We start from the raw sequence: 21,714 nt of genomic DNA, 5'->3' as shown, positions 1-21,714 counted from the left end.
AACAGGTACCAGGAGGCCCATAAACAAGTGGTGGCGTTCCAGCGGATCCTCCCTCGCCGATCTCTAGCTCAGGGGGCTGCTGGGTGGGAGCAGCCCTCGCTGCATACCAGCTCCTCACATAGAGAGGCTGTCCACATTCCTGGGTATCACAATATGGGAGAGACATCCTGTCGAGACAGGGGCCGAGACCGGGGGAATGGATGCTTCATCCTGAGGTGATGAAGCAGATATGGAGAGTGTTTGGCCAGTTTTGGGTGTGGCCATTGAGGGGACACAACTCATAGCTTCCGGTCTTTCAACCAAGGTTGTTGAGACCATCCTCCAATCCAGAGCTCCCTCAACGAAGAAACTGTATGCCCTGAAGTGTAGACTCTTCACTTCATGGTGCGGAGACCGCCAGCTTGACCCAGTTAACTGCCCGATTGGTACAGTGCTGGAGTTCTTGCAGGCCCGTCGCTCCACGGGGTTAACGCAATCCATCCTGAAGGTTTACGTGGCGGCTTTATCGGCCTACCACGCCCCTCTCGGTGGCCAGACAGTGGGTAGGCACCCCCTTGTTACACGTTTCCTCCGCGGTGCGCTGAGGCTGAGGTCTCCAGTACGTTCACGTGTCCCCACGTGGGACTTGGCCTTGGTGTTAGAAGCTCTCTGTAGGCCTCCATTCGAGCCTATTGAGGAGATCTCCGATTGCCTTCTAACTATCAAGACTACCTTCCTCCTGGCGATATCTTCTCTCAAGAGAGTTGGGGATTTACAGGCCCTCTCAGTGGTCCCTTCCTATCTCGACTTTGCGCCCGGTCTGGCCAAAGCGTTTCTGTACCCTCGAGCGGGGTATGTCCCTAAAGTCCCCTCGTCTACACCACGGCCTGTCGTGTTGCAGGCCTTCATTCCTCCTCCCTTCAGGGAGGCCCGACCAACGGAAGCTTCATTTTATGTGTACGGGGCGAGCACTGGACGCATACGTCCACAGAGCTGCCTTGTGGAGAAGGACGGACCAACTGCTGGTATGCTTTGGTCCTCCTAAGAGGGGTCTGCCTGCCTCTAAACAGACCCTTAGTCGGTGGATCGTGGATGCCATTACCATCGTTTATGAGTCCTCTGGTCTCCCCTCTCCTCTAGGGGTCAAGGCTCACTCCACCCGAAGTATGGCGGCCTCCAAGGCCTTTCTGGCAGGTGTTCCTATGCAGGACATCTGCAACACTGTGGGATGGTCCACGCCCCTCACCTTCATAAGATTTTATGGTCTAGACATGCAGGCCACTCCAGGCTCTTCCGTTCTCTCGCGCTCGTCGTGCTCCTAAGGGATAGACTCAGGGCAGGGACTTGGAAGTCTGGCAGCGTGGGCATCTTGTTCCCCTAGCGTTTTCGACGCAGCTCGAGTTCCTGGAAGGGAACGTCTCAGGTTTCGCATGTAACCGTGGTTCCCTGAAGGAACGAGACGCTGCGTCTTGAGGCCATACTTCCGGCATCCCTGTGAGTGGTTGCTTCATTCCTAGAAGCTGACGCCGGTTCCACCGCACGTGCTGTTATAGCTTCCCGGTCGGTGACATCACCCGCCTATGATGTCTCGCCCATCCATTGGACAGATTACACACGTGATTCAGAGCGCGGTCACACTGGTGACGTTTCCCTAGCGTTTTCGATGCAGCTTCTCGTTCCCTTCAGGGAACCATGGTTACATGCGTAACCTGAGACATTTTTCAGCATCATTACTTCAGTGTCACATGATCCTTTAGAAATTATTCTATGATGATTTGCTGGTAAAGATTCAATTCATATTATTATCAATGTTGAAACAGTTCAAAATGTTTTAAATATATATATATTTTAAACTGCTCAATATTTTTGTGGAAACTGTGTAGAAAACAGGTAGTGTGGCCTTGAAAGAGGCCAGTAGTTGTAAAAAAAAAGAAAAAGAAAAAAACAGAAAGAAATACTAATATAAATTGCAGAATTTCATCTTATTAATTTTTCTTACCATGTGGGCTTGGTTACATCAGCAGAAAAATGTGTTTCAGAGTTGGAGAAAGCTATTACATTTTGTCATTAGTATATTGCAAAATTCCTTCTCATAACTGCAATTTTAAATTTTGCAAATGCGACTTGTCAAGTGATTTAAAAATGTAATTACAGATTGCTTATTTGGGCCAGTTTTACAGGATTGTGCCAGTTCTCCCTTCTGTCTGCCCTTCTCATTAAAAATTATTTGTAGCAGGTATGTTTTTCTGAGCAACTCCCTGTGCTAAACCTTCACTTTCTGCTGTCTGCTTAAGAAAAAAAAAGATCTACTCCGAAACTAGAGGCCATCAGAGCTGAAGGGATGGATATTGTGTTAACAGTAGCATACCACTAATGCGTTAATAGTGAGGTGTTTAAATTCATGACATTTTGTTAAGAAGTGTGTATGTAGTGTAAGCTTATTCATGCATGTGTGTAACTGTGTGTTTGTTATATGTAATCTGTTCCTTACAAAACATGTTACACTCAGGACATCCTACTGGATGCGGGATGTCCGGCACAATGTCCACACTTACTGACGTATTTCCTCCATTTATACAGAAGCACACACACTCATTTACACACACTAACTCACACAAACACACACGGTTTACACCTCGCTTTAACAAGGTCACTCACCAACTCGAAGCACAAAGTCATTGTAAGACTGGTAGTTGATCGCATCCAGTACATCAAACATCTCGATGACGAAATCAGCCACTGTGCACAGGTGCTCAGAAATGGACTTCTTTACCTATTCAGAGAGAAAACAGAAAGACATTATTCATATACTACCACCTCTGCACTTGTAATAAGATAATTAACAGAGTAATTGTTGGATGATTTAATGATCAGAATATGGGAGTATTTCTGCAAAAAAAAAAAAAAAGAAGTTATCATTAACTACCCCATTTAAAGTTTTTGTGAAACACAAAAGATGATATTTTGAAGAATGTTCATGCTGCGCTCACCCCCCCCCCCCCAGAACAACGTAGCATTATGACCAGAAGCTGTCAAGCTCCAAAACAGAAACAAAATTCTTTCAAGTTTTCTGAAGCCATGTGTTAGCTTTGTATTAAAACAGACAGATACAGTTACTCTCTCAAAATCTTGATGTCAATCTGGTTATTGTGTCTGAATATGAAGTTCAAATATTATTTCACTTGCTTTTGGTGCATGGAAAATGTAATCTTGAACATTCTGAACATTTTCTTTTGTGTTCAATGGAGGAATTTTACAGGTTTAGAGTGACACGAGGATGAATACATTATGGCAGATCATAATTTCATATCATTAACACATTCATAATTTTCATATCACTGATATGAGGTGTAAAGGGATAGGTCATCTAAAAATTGTCATCATTTACTCACCCTCATGTTATAACCAAACCTGTATGACTGTCTTTTTCTGTGGAACTTAGACTATATTTTGAGCAATGTCTTTTTTTGTCCGTACAATGGAAGTCAATGGGCTCCAAAATGGTTTGTTTCCCAACATTCTTCAATGTTCCACAGAAGAAAGAAATGCATACAGATTCAGAACTACATGCGGGTGAGTATATGATGACAGAATTTTCATTTTCATGTAAACTATCCCTTTAATTAAGCCGTGTGCTGTGTTTATGTTAGCTTTAGGGTTAGGAGAAAATATCATTAGCTCGTTATAAATATAACTGAAGTCGATGGAAAGTCTCCACTATGACAGAAAAACAAACACACAAGTGCGATCGCATTTGATATTAGCTTTGCTTTCAAAGCAGTGGCAAGTTTGAGTGGTGCCATGACATGATTTTCATCTTTCAAGGCCAAATGCAAATACACCCATACTGAGATTAGCTTGAAAACACAGACACACACGCCCGCACACGCATACGCGCACACACACACACACACACACAAAAGTTCTCTCTTAATGCTCTCACTTTTCAAGACCTCACAAGCACAATTACACACACACACACACACAAGGGCTCAGACTAACTTGATTAATTTGTACAGTTTACTTTAAAAATATCTAAACGTCTAAACTTGAACAGCAAATCAGTATATTAGAATGATTTCCAAAGGATATTGTGACACTAAATGACTGCAGAAAATTCAGCTTTGCGTCACAGGAATTAATTACATTTTAAAATATATTCCAAAAGAAAACAGTTGTTTTAAATTATAATAATATTTCACAATATTGCTGATTTTTTACTGTTTTTGATCAAATAAATGCAGCTCTTGTAGACATTAAAAGAAAAAAATCTTACAGACCCCAAACTTCAGAACAGTGCATTCTCTAAAAACAAGTCTTTTTGCTTCTCAAATAATATATCTTGTTTTAAAGTCATTTAGATCATTTTACTGGAAAGCAAGGCAAAAATTCTGGTTGAGGAAATGATTTTTGCTGTGTTTGCACACATACACACTCTGTGTACCTTGGATCCTGCAGTGGGGACGAGTCCAACCGCAGCCATGTAAGTACTGCCAATAGTTTTGATCTTCTCAATGTCTCTGTAGCATTCCTTATCCAACAGCTACAGACAGAGAAAGAGAGAGATAATGTGATGGAGAAATAAATGAAACCTAGAGTGGGATTAAGGTAACTCACACACTAAGCCAAAACATACATATCTCAGGCTGGGAGACAAAAAAATTCTCACCGCATCAAAGTCAGCGATGATCTCGTTTAGCAGCCGGAGGCATTCCACACCCATGTTGTTTCCATCCAGCTCAATGTAGAAGTCATTAAAGTTGGGGATGGAAGCGAACAGGACGCCCACCTGAGAGTAAGACTGATAATACAAGTCCTGGAACAGTGAAAGAGCAGGAAAGGAAAGAGCCTTGAGACCCTCAGGGGACGATACCACTGATCCAGACTGAGCTGGAATATAACAGCGGTTAGAGAAGTTAAGTCTACGGTAATTAGTCACGACACACATGAATCGTACAAATTGATTTTGGTCAAAGCTAAACTTGCTTTCAATATTAAAAGGGAGAGTGCATTAGATTGACCTGTCCATCTCAAATCAAAGATTCAACCACATCACAGTGGTTTATGACCATTAAAAAGGGGGTTTTCTTGCTCTTCTGAAATAGAAGGATTTGATTTACTATGTAGATATCGGCCACGTACACGGTGCAAAGTTTTGGGAGTGACAACCACGTTTAAATACAGAAGTGACTCCCTCTAATTATCATTCTACAGTATTTGTATGGAGTTTAGGAGTCACTCCCAAAATTATGATTTTGGACATAACCATAGCAACAATTTGGTGTTTTATGGCTGTAAACAAGAAACATGACACCAAAATATTAATATAACAGTGTAGTTTTGTTTACCAAACTAATATTAGTGTTTACATGCATGTTTGATTTTAGTCAGACTAATTTGTCAATAAAAAAAGCAATAATCTGTCTTTTTAAGTGTCACATAAATGCTTTCGTTTGGCTGAAATCATATATAGAGGTTAGTCATTTTACACTACCATTCAAAGGTTTGGGGTCGGTAGGATTTTTGAAAGAAGTAACATTTAAATTAAGTCAAAATTTAATCAAAAATACAGTAAAAACAATAATATTTTGAAATATTATTACAATTTCAAATAAAATAAAGTTTAATACTTAAAATAAAAATTATTTTTATTGTGGCAAAACTGAATTTTCATCAACCATTTCTATACGTTTTTTTTTTTTTTTTAGTGTCACGTGACCCTTCAGAAGTCATCATTCTTATTATCATTCTAATTATTCTTATTATCACTGTTAAACATTGTGCTGCGTGTGCCTCTTATTTTTTATTTTTTTATTTTTATAACACTTATAACTGCATTTCAAGGGTTATTAGAGCATTATAAATTATATTATATATAATGCATTATAATTATTCATAATGTGCGTTGTAATACATTATACCTTGTCGTAAATTATTACAACTTTTAAAGAATTAATGCATAGTGTAACAATAAATTGATATGTGTTAGAATGTATTAACTGTGGTTACAATTATTCGTGAAATTGTAATGCATTATAAAGTGCATTACGAGGTATAATTAATGCATTAAAGTGCCCCTATTATGGATTTTTTTTTCTAAGTGAAACGAGTCATTTTTTAAAACGATTCCCAAGCCATTTCATGTTGATGTCAACATGAAACATTAGCATATTGCCCGCCCACTTGTTGGTCTTTTCCCAGTAGCCCCTCACTGCAGAACAAAGATTCAGGGGGCGGGGTTGGATCCACATCTAGGGGGAGGAGATGGTAGGTTTAGGGGTGGGGATGGGTGGGTTTAGGGATCAGGGGGTGGAGACGGGTAGATTTAGGTCTATGTAAGGTGGGAGGAGTTGGATCTAGATCCACCCCATGCCCCCTGGATCTTGTGTTCTGCAGTGAGGACCATCTCTCTTTTCCCGTTGGTCTGAATGAAAATGCAAATTCATTCTTTGCCACTAGGTGCCGCTTTTGGAGCGGTAAAAATAGTGGTTTCCATGGTAACACTGTACACAGTACTGAGCTCACAAACACTGATTTATAGGCATGATGAAATGAAAATGAGACCAATCACTGCAGATTAGCGTCACGCAAAGGAAGGGTTTGAATCATTGAGCGAATCGTTTGGGTAAAAATAAATGCATATTATAAGACAATGAAAGTGTTTTTTGACCTTGCATGCATGTCAACCTGTTGTTGGGGACTCCCAAAACCAAAATATCAACCTTTCATTACCCATAATAGGGCCACTTTAAAGCATCCTTGCTGTTTAAAAGTATTAATTTCTTGAAAAAATAAATATATAAATACTGATCGCAAACTTTTGAATGGTAGAAGAGGCAGAGACGGGGAAAAAAATTGTCATGTAAAATTAAATTAAAATGTTTTGGTGCAAGAAAATATGACAAACAACATAAGTGGACATGACAAAACAGTTGCACACTTTTTCCAAGCTATCATTATAGTTAAAAGAAGATTCATCAAGAAAACATTCCAGTGATGTTTGCATCTTGTGTGTACTTTTCCGTATGTGTCCAAGATTTTCACGTCCTATTGCCACTGTTTACAATATAATTCCATGCTCAGGAGAGGATGCTTGCTTCAGAGCTGCTGCAACAGATTTCAGGATGTCTGATTGCATCAATTTCTGTGAAGGATCTTGGACAGGAAAAGAGGCGAGCAGCATGTGTTGAGCATGCAGAAAACATAAAAAACAACAACAAAAAAACATAAAACGCATAACGGGAGTGTAATCACACATTCATTGTGTTCATGAGGCCTCACAATGAAGCCTGGCAGTAAGATCGCAAAGCCAGACGGAGCAGCTAAGCATTTACACTACACACAATCATAATGTTATCTCATTTGCACGATCAAAACAGGCTATCATTAAAGCATCTGCACTGACCTCTCACCTAATTAGCAGCTGGATCGTAACAACATTGCCATGAAGTGGTGACTTTGGGAACTACAACATCTGACTAACCCCAACAAACCCCACTTCATTTCATCTGAATATGCTATTTTGCTTAGAAATAGGTCAAATTTTTTTAAAGTTAAATGGTATCTCATGTTGTCTTTAAGGTTAGTCTTTGTGATCTGTAAATGAAATCTGACCATGTTTCGTGGGTTGGACAGCAGGAAGTGTTGAGCTACATGTGCAGGCAGAAGGTTGAACAGAATCCTCTTATTGTCCAACTTCACTTTCTCCATGTCATCTCTGTCCTCCTCAGCCTGTGGACAAAACACACAAACTGACATATTAACAGTTAACTGTATACTCATACTAGCTGTTTTACCTCTACAGTCACTGGTTATTTAAAAGGGTAGTAATAAAAATAATTTGTGTTAATATAGAATTGTATTCCGAAAATAAATCATCCACTAGAGGGCGCTGTTACCGTTGAAATAGCTTGCTTGTACCACAGTTTCCACAAAAATATTCATCAGCAGAACTGTTTCCAACATAGATAATAATAAGAAATGTCTCTTGAACACCAAATCTGCATATTAGAATGATTTCTGAGGGAACATGTGGCACATGTTATGTAACATATTCAAATAGAAATTGAATTAAATTTATATTTAAAAGTATATACTACATTATATATAGAATATTGTTTACAATACTGTTGCAACTGTATTTTTGAATAAATAAATTCATCCTTGGTGAGAAGAGACTTCAATCGAAAACATTAAAATTCTTACCAACCCCTAACTTTTGAACAGTTGCGTGTGTGTGTGCGTGTGTGTGTGTGTGTGTGTGTGTGTGTGTGTGTGCGTGTGCATGTTATTTTGTTGTATTTCTTTTATATTATTATTACTATTATTTTCGGTCAAAATCATTTCAGTCAAATTATTCCCCCACTTGCCATTTTTGATTGTAACATACAACAGACAGTCAATGTGGGCGATTCTGTGGACATGTGGCCTGAGGCTAAGACTACTCATATACAAGCACAGACTAAATCTGTGGACTGTTTTGCATGTTCATATAACTGAATTTTGGGGAACAATTCTGTCAAATTTACTTAAAAGTTTGCGAAGAACTGTGAAATCCATGTCAATTTGTGCTCATACAGATAATGTGCAAGCTCGTACTGTATGACCTAAGTGAAAAATAAATATACTAAAATATACTTGGAATACTTTTATTTTATTATTTTATTTTATAAGTATACTACAAATACATTTACATATGTATGTACTTAAAAATACCCTGCAATTGTACTTTTAGTATACTAAACAGATATACTTAAATTCTGCTAATTTGGAACAATTTAATTTTGTACTTAATGCATTTAAATTGTGCTGAAGTCCAACTAAAGATATACTAAAGTATATTTGATTGTGCTAAAGTGCAACTATTGCAATACATCACATAAACTTTAAATATCTTACATTTAAAGACTGATATTATTCAAAAGATCAAACAGTCCTCATCAATAGTGACATTAAAACACATTTTAGGCTTAATATTAAGAAATGTGCATTGTGCACAAATAGTACTCCAAATAAAATTTTATTATAATTTTTGTCATAAATCTCAAACAAGAATGTTAACAGATTTGAACTATATTTGGTATGAAATAAATGTATTTATATGACTTTTTACTAAGTGATGCATTTACACACACACACATACACCCACACACACACACACCCTAATGTTTGCACATAGACACAGGTGCACTCACCTGGGTGGCCCAGAGGTAGTCCAGTCTGAGTTTGAGATCCAGCTGTCTGCAGTGAAGCACCAGAGCTCCAGAAAACAGTAGCATTGCCAGAACCGGGTCATAGCTGTATGTGTGAAATAATCTACCTCTACACACACAAACACAATGACACCCCTCAGATTACCAGATAAAACAGAGATTCAGCCTTTTGACCGAAGACATTTACTTTTAAATTTGCTCCTGAGTTATTAAATTAACATTTCAATAATTTAACAACACATTTACATGTTCACAGTTCTCTGGTGTCAGTTAATTGAGACATAACTTGCAGGTAAACAAAATATTTCTCACAAATCCCAGTTTGGGTAACCCTGAGATAATTAAACAAATATGAACTACAAACACTCCTATAACCTTTGTGTTCAGCTCAACTCACCCTATGGCCTTCCGATAGCCGCTAGTCTCCATGACGACAGTGTGGAGGATGTTGAGAAGGAGAAGCAGGAGGATCTTGGGTAGTGATGACACACGGAGGTACAGAGCCACAGATAGCGATGCCATCACACATGATAAAAATACATACGGAGTGTATTTGCAAACCCCGGAGCCCACACTGGTCCCGTTGACTGTGACAACTGTCACCATGGAGACATTGGAATTCCCCTCCAGTGACCACGGTACACATTCCACCTGTGTAGGTACAGCAACACATCCACATTCAGCATAAGAAAGAAACTAATAGATGAACACATCTTTGGAAGTTAAATAATGGAATTATATATATATATATATATATTGCATTTTTGTACCAGTGTATATTCTATAAGTAATGCCCTCATTCATACAGTTGTCACACTCTTCTACTGTACACACACACTCACCACACACCCCTGGGTCACGGAGTACATCAGCAGCACCAGAAACCCAAACAGAACTGTTCTGATCTGCAGGGTCAGACAGTCAGGAGAGCACTGAGAACACAAAGATAGGAAAGAGCAATCAGAAAACCTGAAGAACAAATGCACACAAACAACTAGAGTTTGACATTTCCTGAAGAAAACAATTTCCATAATGCTAGAGCACTGTGGATGGCTGCTAGGTGGAGCTATGCTGTTCTGGATGGTTGTTAAGGTGTTATGTGGCTGTTAGGTGGTGCTACGGTGTTCTGTGTGGTTGTTAAGGTGCTATGTGGCTGCTAGGTGTTGCTAGGTTGCTCTGGGTGGTTGTTAAGGTGTTGCTATGTGGCTACTATGTGGTGCTAGGGTGTTATGGATGGTTGCTAGGGAACTCTGTGTGGTTGTTAGGGTGTTGTTATATGGTTGCTTTGATGTTGCTAGGATGTTCTGAATGGTTCCAAGGTGGTGCCATGGTGTTCTTTTTGTAAGATATTCTGGATGATTGCTAGGTGGTGCTAGAGTCCCAGGGTGGATACTACGAAGTTGCTATGTGGTTGCTGTTGTATTCTGGGTGTTTGCAAGGTGGTTGCTTGGTCCAAGTTATTATTATTATTATTTATTTGAGGTGTCATTCATGTCCACATATGCTTTTACATTGTACTTATATATATACAGTATATATATATATATATATATATATATATATATATATATATATATATATATTTATTTATTTATTTATTTTTTTAAATGCCTGCATGTAATTAATTTCTGTAACTACATTTATAATTACACTGCTGCCCTTAGACCTTAACCCAACCTTAAACCTACCCATACCTCCAAACCTGCCCCTAACCTTACCCGTATCCCACCTCAATAGCAGCAAATGTGTTTTTCAATACAATATAAACACAATAAGTACACTGTACATATTTTTGATGTAAGTACATAGTATTTAAGGCCACCTAATATAAAGTGGGAATGAATTATTTTTGAAATCTAAAAATGCAGAAAGTTTTGAATGAGGGATAGGTATAGGGGTAGCGGATAGAAAATACAGTTTGTACAGCATAAAAATCATTATGACTATGGAGAATCCCTATAAAACCTGGAAACCAGTGTTACCTGCACATGAGTGATGTGAAGGTACATCACACTTGCCATGTGGAAACACAAACAGAGAACCAGCAGAATCACAACCAGAAGACCTCTGCAGCAAGAGAAAGAGAGAAAGAGAGAGGATGTTATATGCATGTGTGTTGTGTTATGCAGTGACCTGAGCATGTAAAATGTGTGATCAGTTTAGAGTGTCTGGTAAATAATGAAAAGGTGTGCTATGCTGATGTGTCAGGTATTGTGGGTGTGATTTACATACTGAGGAATGATGAGAAAATAGACCACTGCAAAAAATGAAGTGAGGACAAGCGAGATAACCACCGCACTGATGAAGGCATCGTCATATACTTGCTGATACTGTGTGACAGAGAGAGACAGAGACAATTTGATAGGTTGGAGCAATTATGGAACCAGTTTTTCTACAGTACATGCGTGTAAAGGTGTTTCTTCAACTACTGTATGGGCGCATTTGGAAAATAAAACAGGTTCCCTATCTGTCGGTCTCTTCAGATTTTTGCTTCGGAGCCGAGTGGAATGAAGATCTCCACAAAGCCCTTTCATCCCTCTGAAGATTGTTAGAGTTGGCGGTACAGTGCAAACAGCGGTGTCCCTGTCAGCAGTGATTCCCCTGGGCACTTCAATTGAAAGAGCAAATTTCCTAAAAGAGCAAATCACGGATGGCTCGCGTCTTTTTAAAGATGCCTTTCCAGTCGTGTCCTCTTGGTTGTGGTCGTTACCTGTCTTCTGATGACGGACATGATCGTTGTCTTCAGTGTCTGGGCATCCAACACATTGAAGCTGCACTTGTGGATGACTCATGCGCCTGTTGTGGGCGTATGAGCATGGCTTCACTGCGATCTTGCCTCTTTTTTGTAAAAAGTGTGGCACCCTCTGCACTCCTCACACAGCGGATGTCCTGTTCGGCTCCCGAGTGATTTCACTGGTTGGCCCCCTGGGGCTACCAGCATTTCATTCGGTGTGCCTCCTGAAGATCAGGTGTCGATCGCAGCATCGGGGGATGGGCTATCGTTCCCCAAAGGATGAAGATTCGGCAGGGCTGCCCCACTCGGGTGTTGCGGCCACCGCCGAATCGGAACCGGAGTTGACAACCATGCTTGCCCGGGCAGCCGTGAGTATCAGGCTGGAGGTCAACAGACCGCTCAGTCCTGAGCCCTCGTGGCTGGATGATTGGTTTCTTGGAGCGGGATGCAGCTCACAACCGTGATCTCCTCCGGTGCCTTTCTTCCCGGAGGTGCATGAAGCGCTGAAGAAGTCATGGACAGCCCTTTTTACAGCCAGAAGCCACTTGTCTCCCTCCTCCATCCCCACTACCCTCGATGGCGGGCCAGCCAGGGGGTACATGGACATTCCCCAGGTGGAGAGAGTGGTTGCGGTGCACCTGTGCCTGCAAAACTCCGCCACTTGGAGGAATTGTCCATGTCTCCCGTCCAAACCCTTTAAGATGACAGCTGCTCTCGCAGCCAAAGCTTACAGTGCTGCGGGCCAGGCCGCCTCTGCCCTGCATGCCATGGCTATCCTGCAGGTCCACCAAGCCAAGGCACAAGGGTAGTTCCAACCCAAGGTTGATGCAGGAGCTGCGTTCGGCGACTGACTTCGCCCTCCGGGTGACGAAAGTCACGGTGCCGTCCCTCAGGAAGGCGATGTCCACTCTGGTGGTCTAAGACCGCCATCTCTGGCTCAACCAGGCAGAGATGATGGACGTAGACAAAGCACGCTTTCTCGACGCTCCAATCTCCCAGGCTGGGCTGTTCAGTGACACTGTCAAGGGCTTTGCCCAGCAGTTCTCGGCAATGCAGAAGCAGACAGCTGCCCCACGGGCCAGGCCTCAGTCTGCTTGTCACCATGGGCGCCCTCCTACGTCCTCTAGAGTTGCTCTGGCCCTGAATCAACACCTAGGCCAGCACGTCGAGCCTATCACAGGAGCGTGGCGCTTCTCCACTCGTCTCTAGCCAGTCCCCCCGGGGACTTAGGGAGTTCTGCGAGTATGTGTCAGAATGCGATGCCTTCTGTACCATCCAGCTCGACACCCCTTCGCTGCACCACCGCGGGTATGTCGATTGTTCCTTTGGTGCCACTTGTACGGTGGCTGGGGGGTGGCTTGCGCTGCCCAGCCCGTCTCGCTGGCTCATTCGCACAATTTGACTTGGCTATGCAATTCAGTTCGCCAGGCGACCTTCCAAGTTCAGTGGCGTTCTCAAGACTTCAGTGACACCTGTCTTGCAGGAGTAGACCTGAAGGACGCTTACTGTCTTGTCTCGATTCTTCCTTGACACAGACCGTTCCTACAGTTTGCGTTTGAGGGTCGGGCATGGTAGTACGGGGTCTTCCCCTTTGGGCTTTCCCTGTCTCTCCGTGTCTGGTGAACTGGTGCGTGAACTGGTGCTCTGGCACCTCAGCCAGTTGGGGCTTCAGGTCAACTGGGAAAAGAGCAAACTCTCCCCTGTGCAGAGCATCTCTTTTCTTGGTATGGAGTTGGACTCGGTGAGTATGACGGCACGTCTCACGAACGAGCGTGCCCAATCAGAGCTGGACTGCCTGAGTTCCTTCAGAGGCAGGACAGTGGTTCCATTGAAACGGTTTCAGGGGCTCCTGGGGCGTATGGCATCCACAGCCGCAGTCACGCTGCTCGGGTTGCTTCATATGAGACCACTTCAGCACTGGTTACACTCCCGAGACCCTAGATGGTCATGGCGCCGCGGTACATTTCGTGTCACCGCTCTTTCAGTCCCTGGTCAGACCTTGCTTTTCTTTGGGCCGGGGTGCCCTTAGAACAAGACATAGATAGGAAAGACAGTCTTGAAGCAGTCTTTCACTAAAGCTTGAAATCCCTTTTGTTAAGAAATTTCTGTGGGGAAAGGAACAGCGGCTTGGTTATCACCAGCAGCGTTACACTCCCCTCTGGTCCCTGCGGGTACCAAAGGCAGCGAATTGCACTGGGGCGGTGGGAAGGTTACGCCCTTTGCATGGCAATTGTCTGTCACACGGCTGTTTGGCAACATTTGCAATGCCATAGGGTTGTGACGGGGTTCAGGTTGTGGCACTTTCCATGGACCCCTAATGTCGTCACGACATAACTCTGTAGTGACCGACAGATAGGGACAGATAGGGAACGTCTCGGTTACATAAGTAACCCTCGTTCCCTGATGGAGGGAATGGAGGCATTATGTCCCCATGCCACAACCTCAAACCATCGCTGGTGGCCAGGGACAAGTTCTCGGCTCCTTAGCGTAAAACCTGAAGAGTGGATGCACCTGTCACTTATTTATACCCGTATGCACGGTGAGTGGCTCAGGTATGCAAAAACCACTAGCCAATCTTCATTGGCGTTTTCTCTTAAAGTCAAAGTGTCAAAAGTCAAAGGTGATTGGGGCTCCCAAGTGAATCCCCTAATGTCATCACTACATAACGTCTCCGTTCCCTCCATCAGGGAACGAGGGTTACATACGTAATCAAGGTTTTTCTTGCACCATTATGCACAAATGTAATTTCCACCATATTTATTCCACAATTTATTTTGTGATGGAAATGACAACAATGGAATGGCTTAGTTATTTACTTAATTGTATTTTATTTTTTTGAAAGTGTGACTCTTTTGTCTTGTTGTGGCCAATTTTACAACTAGCATTTAATTCTAAACACACACAATTATATACAATTTCCAGACAATTACATATTTTCTCAAGATTCGATAAAATTACAGCTTGGTTGAAAGTAAAAACACACAAAAATATTCTGTTCTGTTCAAATTATATTTATGTTTTTTCTTTGTGTTCCTTACATCTCTTATTACATATGTGCTCTTCACCAATCCTGTTGTCTCCTTGGTAACAAATAACACTTTAACAAACTTCATGAAGTGCAAAACTGTTGGCTGCGATGAAAATGATGCCAAACTGATGGACAGTTTGAGTAAAAAAAATTATAATAGAATTGTTAAATATATATTCATTCAGTGTCAGGGAGTAACTAGTTAGATGTAACTAAATTACGTAGTTTAATTACAAAATAAATGTGATTGTAATCAGTTACAGTTACTGAGAAAAAAATTGTAATTAACTGACAGATATTTTATGAAAATGTTAACGATTAGAAAGGGGGTTACATCTAAACATTTTCACACACATCCACATACAGTTTTCATTGATTTATTTGATAAATTACAGTGACTGCTCTAAAATATAAGACACCAATGTTTCAGGAGTTTAGGACATAGAATAGGACACATGCTTATTTGATAACTATTTTATTTCCTATTTGGATTTATGTATATGCTTTATTAGATGCCAGTGTTTCTTGGCATAGTTATGCAAATATTTGATTTCAAAAACAGCATCACAGCCATTAAAATATTTCTTTTTATGGTTTTAAATGTAACCTCTAAACGATTTCAAAGTAAAAAGAGATCCTAAAATCTGATTTTGTGGTGGTTGTTATTTTTTTCAAAAATAAATTATTATAATCTTAATTCAAGTAATGAAGGATTATGAAAGTCACAGTAATCAGTGTTGAATACTACTGTAAGGTTGCCTGGTTTACATATTTAAGAATTGTTAACAATTGAAAACATTATAAATTTAGAAAGATAATCAAATGTAATCAGTTACATTACTTTCATAAAATATTTGAAATAGTTACACTACTTATTGGTAATCTGTAATTTATTACATTTCCAAAGTAACCGTCTCAACACTGTAATCATTTCACTCTCAGTTACATTATCAGAATTTGTAAAAAAATTAAATTTTTAAAAGATGTTTATATTTTAATATTGTAAGTCTGGGATATAAGAAAAACTATTAAATCTACCCGCATTTTAAAAAGTAGCAAAGATAAACAACAAGACATTGTAAAGTTTCTAAGAAATTGTGAAAAAAAAAAGTATTAAAAAACATTTAAATGTAAATTTTTATGCATTCTCATAAAATCAATATGTAAAAGTGCTCAAAGCTGAAGAAAGACCTGTGTGTGTTCAAGTAAGCATATGCTTTGTTGTATCTCTTGTAAGTGTCACAAGTAACATGTATTTTTGTCATTTCAGTGCAGCCTGCAGGAGATCAATGCAACACGCTGCTTTGTGCGTCAGCTTCATTAGACTATAAAAACCAGCATCCCCCTCTTTATAAGAGCCACATGCAATGTCATTATACTCCCAGAGAGAGCAGGCAAAGCCACTGCGCTCCTGCATGCACGAGTGTGTGTGTGTGTGTGTGTGTGTGTGTGTGTGAGAGATAGAAAGAAAGAATATATGTTGCGAATCTGACAGATTTTCCCAAATCATTACTGTTGCCCCCATTCTGTTAGAGTGGGCGGACGTCTTACATGAATCGAAGATGGGAGGGATCGTAGAGGACTGAATATAGGCAAAGAAATAGAGAACAGAGCAATGGAGAGAGCTAGTGAGAAAGGAGAGAGCGAGAGAGATGAGGGGGAGAGAGGATGTTGAAAGTGAGAGGAGACAGGGAGTCACGAAGCAAAACAGAACAATGCGGGGGATGTGGCGTGTGTGTCTGAGGAAATTCTTCAATCCATCTCTCTCACATTCCGCCAAGTCACTCCTGCCAATGCTCTGGATTGGTTACTGCTGTATTAGGGAGACTGGGACACATTGTCACACTTATTCACATCGGTGAATATTTCCTAGAGTAGGTTTATTTTGTTCAGGTTTCTGCATAGCCATACACCACCATTCAAAAGTTTGGGGTCAGTACGATTTTTTTAAAGAAATCGATACTATTAGTTTGAAAGTAGTCTTAAGTGGATCTTTAGTGACATTAAAGACATTTATAGTGTTATAAAAGATTTCTAATTCAAATAAATGCTGTTCATTCAGCAAAGAATCCTAAAAAAAAATATGTCATGGTGTACATAGAAATAAGAAGCAGCACAACTGTTTTAAACACTGATAGTAATAAATGTTTCTTAAATATTTGATATTGTTAAAATTGCAATAATTCACAATATTACAGTTTTTATTGTATTTTGATCAAATGAATGCAGGCTTGGTTAGCATGAGACTTCTTTCAAACACATAAAAAAAAGACTCCAGAATTTTCAATGGTAGTTTCCCTTAAAGTCTTGACTTTTGAAACAGTTCATTTTGATACAGTTGGCCAATAGCGGGGCATGTTGTCACACTATATGGGGTAAGTTGTCACAAATCAACTTGCCATTAAACACTGTATTGTTAACTTTTCAGCTGTATTTAAACAGTAAAACATTTAAATAACAAAACAGAAAAAAAATACAAATTCATTGCACAGCAAAAATGTAAAAGGAAAATGTATCATACCTTTGTTTTGGCCAACAAACATTGCAATTAAAAATCATTTCAATAAATGTATAACATTTAAAACCAGACATTTATTTTAAAATTTGACATTAAAATCTGGGGGTCAGATGTATGTATTTGTGGTTTTTTGGTTATCACTCATTTACCCAGCAGTTATAGCAACAACAATAAAAGAACGATACTGTCATTTTGTTTAGAGTCAGATTCTAAGAAATCACTCTATTTTAAAAGGTTTAAACCCTCTCTGTGACAACTGCCCCCATGTAACAACAGCTTTCACCTACATGTTTACCCCTCATGCATCTGTGTGTACTCACTCTCTGCTCTCTCTCTCTGCTCCTGTATGTGAGGGTAATGAAGTTGAGGTCTGCCGTCTCTGACTCCGTCTGTCGAGCTTCTATCAGACGGCCAATGTAACGGTTCACTCTGGTCCCGGGAGAGTTCTGCACCATGCCTGCCGAAAATGACGTCCGATTGCGCAGCTTCTCAGAAGCTGTTCGTAGCGCTCGTCTCTGGAAACCCAGGGAAAATTTCCACTGAATTACAGTATCGCAGATTACAAATTTGAAAATTCATGTTTAGATACAAATAACTTCCAGTTCAGCTGAAATGAAGATTTTCAGTAAATAGTGTCATAAATTTTGGTCTGTTCTATATGCAAAGCTAAGATATGAATTCAGAAGATTTAAAATATAGCGCAGTGGTCATATAAACCTCTTTTATGGTGCTTTTCTTAACATTACAAAATTACTTTATTTTTGTACATACAGGTTTAGAATAACATGAGGATGAGTAAATGATTACAAAAGTTAATTCTTAGGTAAACTATCCCATTACAATTAGGTAATAAAAAAGAACAACACTACTTTTAAACTCATCTACACACACATCAACAGTACATGGTGACAGATGGGTGTTCAACACTTCTCAGCATATTTTCTCACACATGCAATGGTGATAAGATGTTAAATTATGCACTGATACAAGTCAAAACACACACACAGAGTCAGACACGATGAGAACAGTATATCTGCAGTAGTGATTGGGTCTGTGTGCAATCATCCACTCATCTGAAGGAGTGGCATTAGAGAGTGCACTGGATTAACACAGTGAATGTAATTTGTGTGGGTGTGAAAGGTGACTTCGGGTGATTTTGGGATCTTGGATTAATAAATGTTGGAGGATTTTTAAAAAACAGCAATCACAATATATCAGCAGCAATGGAACTTTTCACTGACCGGTTGTGATATCATGACATGGTGATGTCTTACCTCATAATTATTAACTGAGTTATCAATATTCATGAGCCAACCCTTTATAAATTTGGTTGTTGTGCAGATACACTTGACTACATTAGGGCAGACCATTCTGATATGCCATTTCGATTGAACATCAGACCACAATTAATTTTACATCATAAACTCAGTAATCTTAAACTGTAACAGGAGTGGTTAGATCTGTTTATATTTGGACAAAATAAAACCCAATGACTTTCATAGCCAGGTTTAATATACACTTAAATATAAATATTTCTTAATATTCATTAGCGTTCTGTTGTTCTGTATAAGTAAATAGATAAATTTGCTGGTGTTGATGCAGAGATTTTGTGGGTCAGGGTAAAATCTTGGTTCAGACACCTGTCTTGTTTTCTTTTTTAAATAGTTAACTCTTTGAAGTATTATCAAATGTTACAACTGTAAGGCTGGAATACATTACACGACTTTTAAAATCGATTTTAAAACACAAGGCATCATACACTTCTGTTGTTCTGAACACAACAAACTCACACAGAAACTTACACCTTGTTGCTGGGAGACACATGACAAATGAAAACAATGTGTTTTACAATTGTCTCAAAATATCAAACATGTTAAATATCCTCTACTCTAAAAAATCAGAGTCTGTGACTAGTGCAATAATCACGCACCTTGTCATCATCCTCACAGGTCATGACGTTGGAGAAAGGGATCTCAGCCTTGAACATCTTTCTGCAGTGCATGAGCTGCACCAGCAGGTAACAGACTGTCTTAAACTTCATCCTTCTCGCTGGCTTTATGTCTGATAGGATCAGCCCAGGAAAAATCTGCAGAGAGAGAGAAAAAGAGGGGGTGGGAAGAAATGTGGAATGAGGAAAGAGAAGAGATTAACTGAATGTGAGAAAATTTCTGCAGTGACTGTTGGCTGAAAAAAATAACTGACTTAAAAAAGTGATCTAGAAAGAAGACGCTTCTAATCCATTTGTAAAGAACTCCAGATGGACAAGGATGTTTGTAAGGCTTTTGATTGTGCATCTGTGGATCATTTTACTGCATTGCACTCATCTCTCAGATCTGTAAGATACAGTTAAAATAGGAACTCAAACCTTTAACAGAAATAGACAGCTCATGGGTGTTAAGGTTATCAGACCTGAGAGAGACTTGTGTATAAACAACCATTTAAACATTTGGGGTTGGTAATATTTTTTCATGTTTTTAAAAATGTCTCTTTTCATTTATTTGATGAAAAAATGCATCAAAACCCTAAATTGTTCAATATTATTACAATTTTAAATATATGTTTTTCTATTTTCATATATTTTAAAATGCAATTTATTTCTGTGATATCAAAGCTGAATTTTCAGTATCATTACTCCAGTCTTCAGTGTCAAGTGATCCTTCAGAAATCATTCTAATATGCTGATTTTCTACTGAAGAACTGTTTTAAATTATTATTATCATCACCGTTGAATAGTTGTGCTGCTTAATATTTTTGTAAAAACCATGATAGGTTTTTTCGGGATTATTTGATGAATACAAATTTCAAAGTTCACAACAAATGTGGCCAGTTGCATGCTGAGAACGTCTTTAAGAATGAATAGTTCCCTATTACTACTACAGCAATAACTTTAGCAATAAAAATAGCAATAAAAAGAAGCAAATGGTTCATGGCTGTAATGTAAAATTAGTCTATTCGCTATTTAAATGCCCCACTTCCTATTTCAACAGGAAATATATCAATAGAGGAAAGACAGTAATTAAATAATCAGTAATTATTAATTAACTGCAGTCATTTTCTCATGCAGTAAAATTACCAAATCTTTATTGCTAATGTAGTCGTGTAGGAGGAGAAATATAATACTACCCAATTATATTACTGCCTAAAATATGCCCACTTTTCACAATCCAGTCAAATTCTGGATAAAATCAAGTTTCCCTTTTACTTTGTTTACAGCTTAGTTAATAAAAAACACCACATTCCAGAAGTGAAATGCTTTACTATAGTGTGGTTTCATGTTGTCTATGACGTGATGATGATGTGTTTGTACCTTGCGTCTGTGTGAGGGCACGATGAAGAACGTCTCGATGGCGTGTTTGCTAAGGAAAGTGTGTCTCTCGTGGCCAAATCCTGGCTCCACCTCGTAATCTCCATTCAGACATTCCAGCGTTGCCTTGGTGATATGAACCTTCCTGTTGGAGGAGGGGCAAACAATTACACTCTCACCTTTCTGCTCATATAGTCCTTGCTATATGAAGGTTAGGAAGAAATGGCATAAATGTCTGAATATGTTGTTAAATGTGATGACTGACTGACCCAGGCAGTCCTCCTGCCTCCATCATGTTGGCCAGTGTCACATCATTGGACCAGACGTCATACTGCCACTTGCGGAGCCCCAGAACCCCGCACAGCACACGGCCCGTGTGCAAACCCACACGCATGTTTAGGTTCACCTCAGTCGCTTCCGCAACAGACCTGATTACATATATTCACAAAAAAAGGTAAACTTTTCATTTTCAATATATGAGTGGTCTTTATGCTGACACGTACTGGTGTGGAAGAAGCATCAAAAAAGCAGATGTTTTCAGTGACAAATTCAGTTTTACAAATGGGTTCTCCACACATCTGACACTAATTTAATAATTTTGGTAATACATTTTGACAGATTTAGGTTTATATCAAAATTCTGGCAACCAATAGAGCTTTTTATAAGCCACTGATAACCTGATAACCTTTGGCTGGAACTTTTATTTCATGTGAGTGCATATAATTTCAAATTGTTTGAACTGAAATGTGTGTTGGCAGTGTTTGTACACATCCACCCCATAATGATAAAAATCCACTCAGTGTTTTTTTAAATCCCTATAAATAATATCCCCTTTCTTATATCAATCTGTTCTCAGATGCCTGTCTGTGTGACGGCACACAGACACAGGCCACTCCCACAATTGTTGATTGACTCTGGTGTTTTACCTTAGACCCGCCT

The 21,714-nt window shown here is 39.6% G+C and overlaps 1 protein-coding gene across 1 annotated transcript in view; it reads right to left on the bottom strand.

Moving 5' to 3' along the window:
• The window catches only part of LOC306844139 (adenylate cyclase type 1-like), a 49,952-nt gene that overhangs the window by 5,467 nt on the left and 22,771 nt on the right, over window positions 1–21,714 (bottom strand). Inside the window, exons 6-18 of the mRNA XM_079376081.1 lie at window positions 21,045–21,203; window positions 20,779–20,920; window positions 19,402–19,557; window positions 17,792–17,986; window positions 11,424–11,521; window positions 11,174–11,258; window positions 10,034–10,123; window positions 9,589–9,842; window positions 9,174–9,300; window positions 7,594–7,710; window positions 4,649–4,795; window positions 4,424–4,522; window positions 2,638–2,752 (exon numbers count right to left, since the gene is read on the bottom strand). Coding sequence (XP_079232207.1) covers window positions 2,638–2,752; window positions 4,424–4,522; window positions 4,649–4,795; window positions 7,594–7,710; window positions 9,174–9,300; window positions 9,589–9,842; window positions 10,034–10,123; window positions 11,174–11,258; window positions 11,424–11,521; window positions 17,792–17,986; window positions 19,402–19,557; window positions 20,779–20,920; window positions 21,045–21,203 — 1,784 coding nt within the window. The remainder of the gene's footprint in view (window positions 1–2,637; window positions 2,753–4,423; window positions 4,523–4,648; window positions 4,796–7,593; window positions 7,711–9,173; window positions 9,301–9,588; window positions 9,843–10,033; window positions 10,124–11,173; window positions 11,259–11,423; window positions 11,522–17,791; window positions 17,987–19,401; window positions 19,558–20,778; window positions 20,921–21,044; window positions 21,204–21,714) is intronic.

Source organism: Barbus barbus (genome assembly GCF_936440315.1).
Source record: "Barbus barbus genome assembly, chromosome: 24".
Classification (NCBI taxonomy): Eukaryota; Metazoa; Chordata; class Actinopteri; order Cypriniformes; family Cyprinidae; genus Barbus; species Barbus barbus.
Note: the sequence above shows the minus strand (reverse complement) of the source record. Positions and strands in the feature narration are given on the sequence as shown.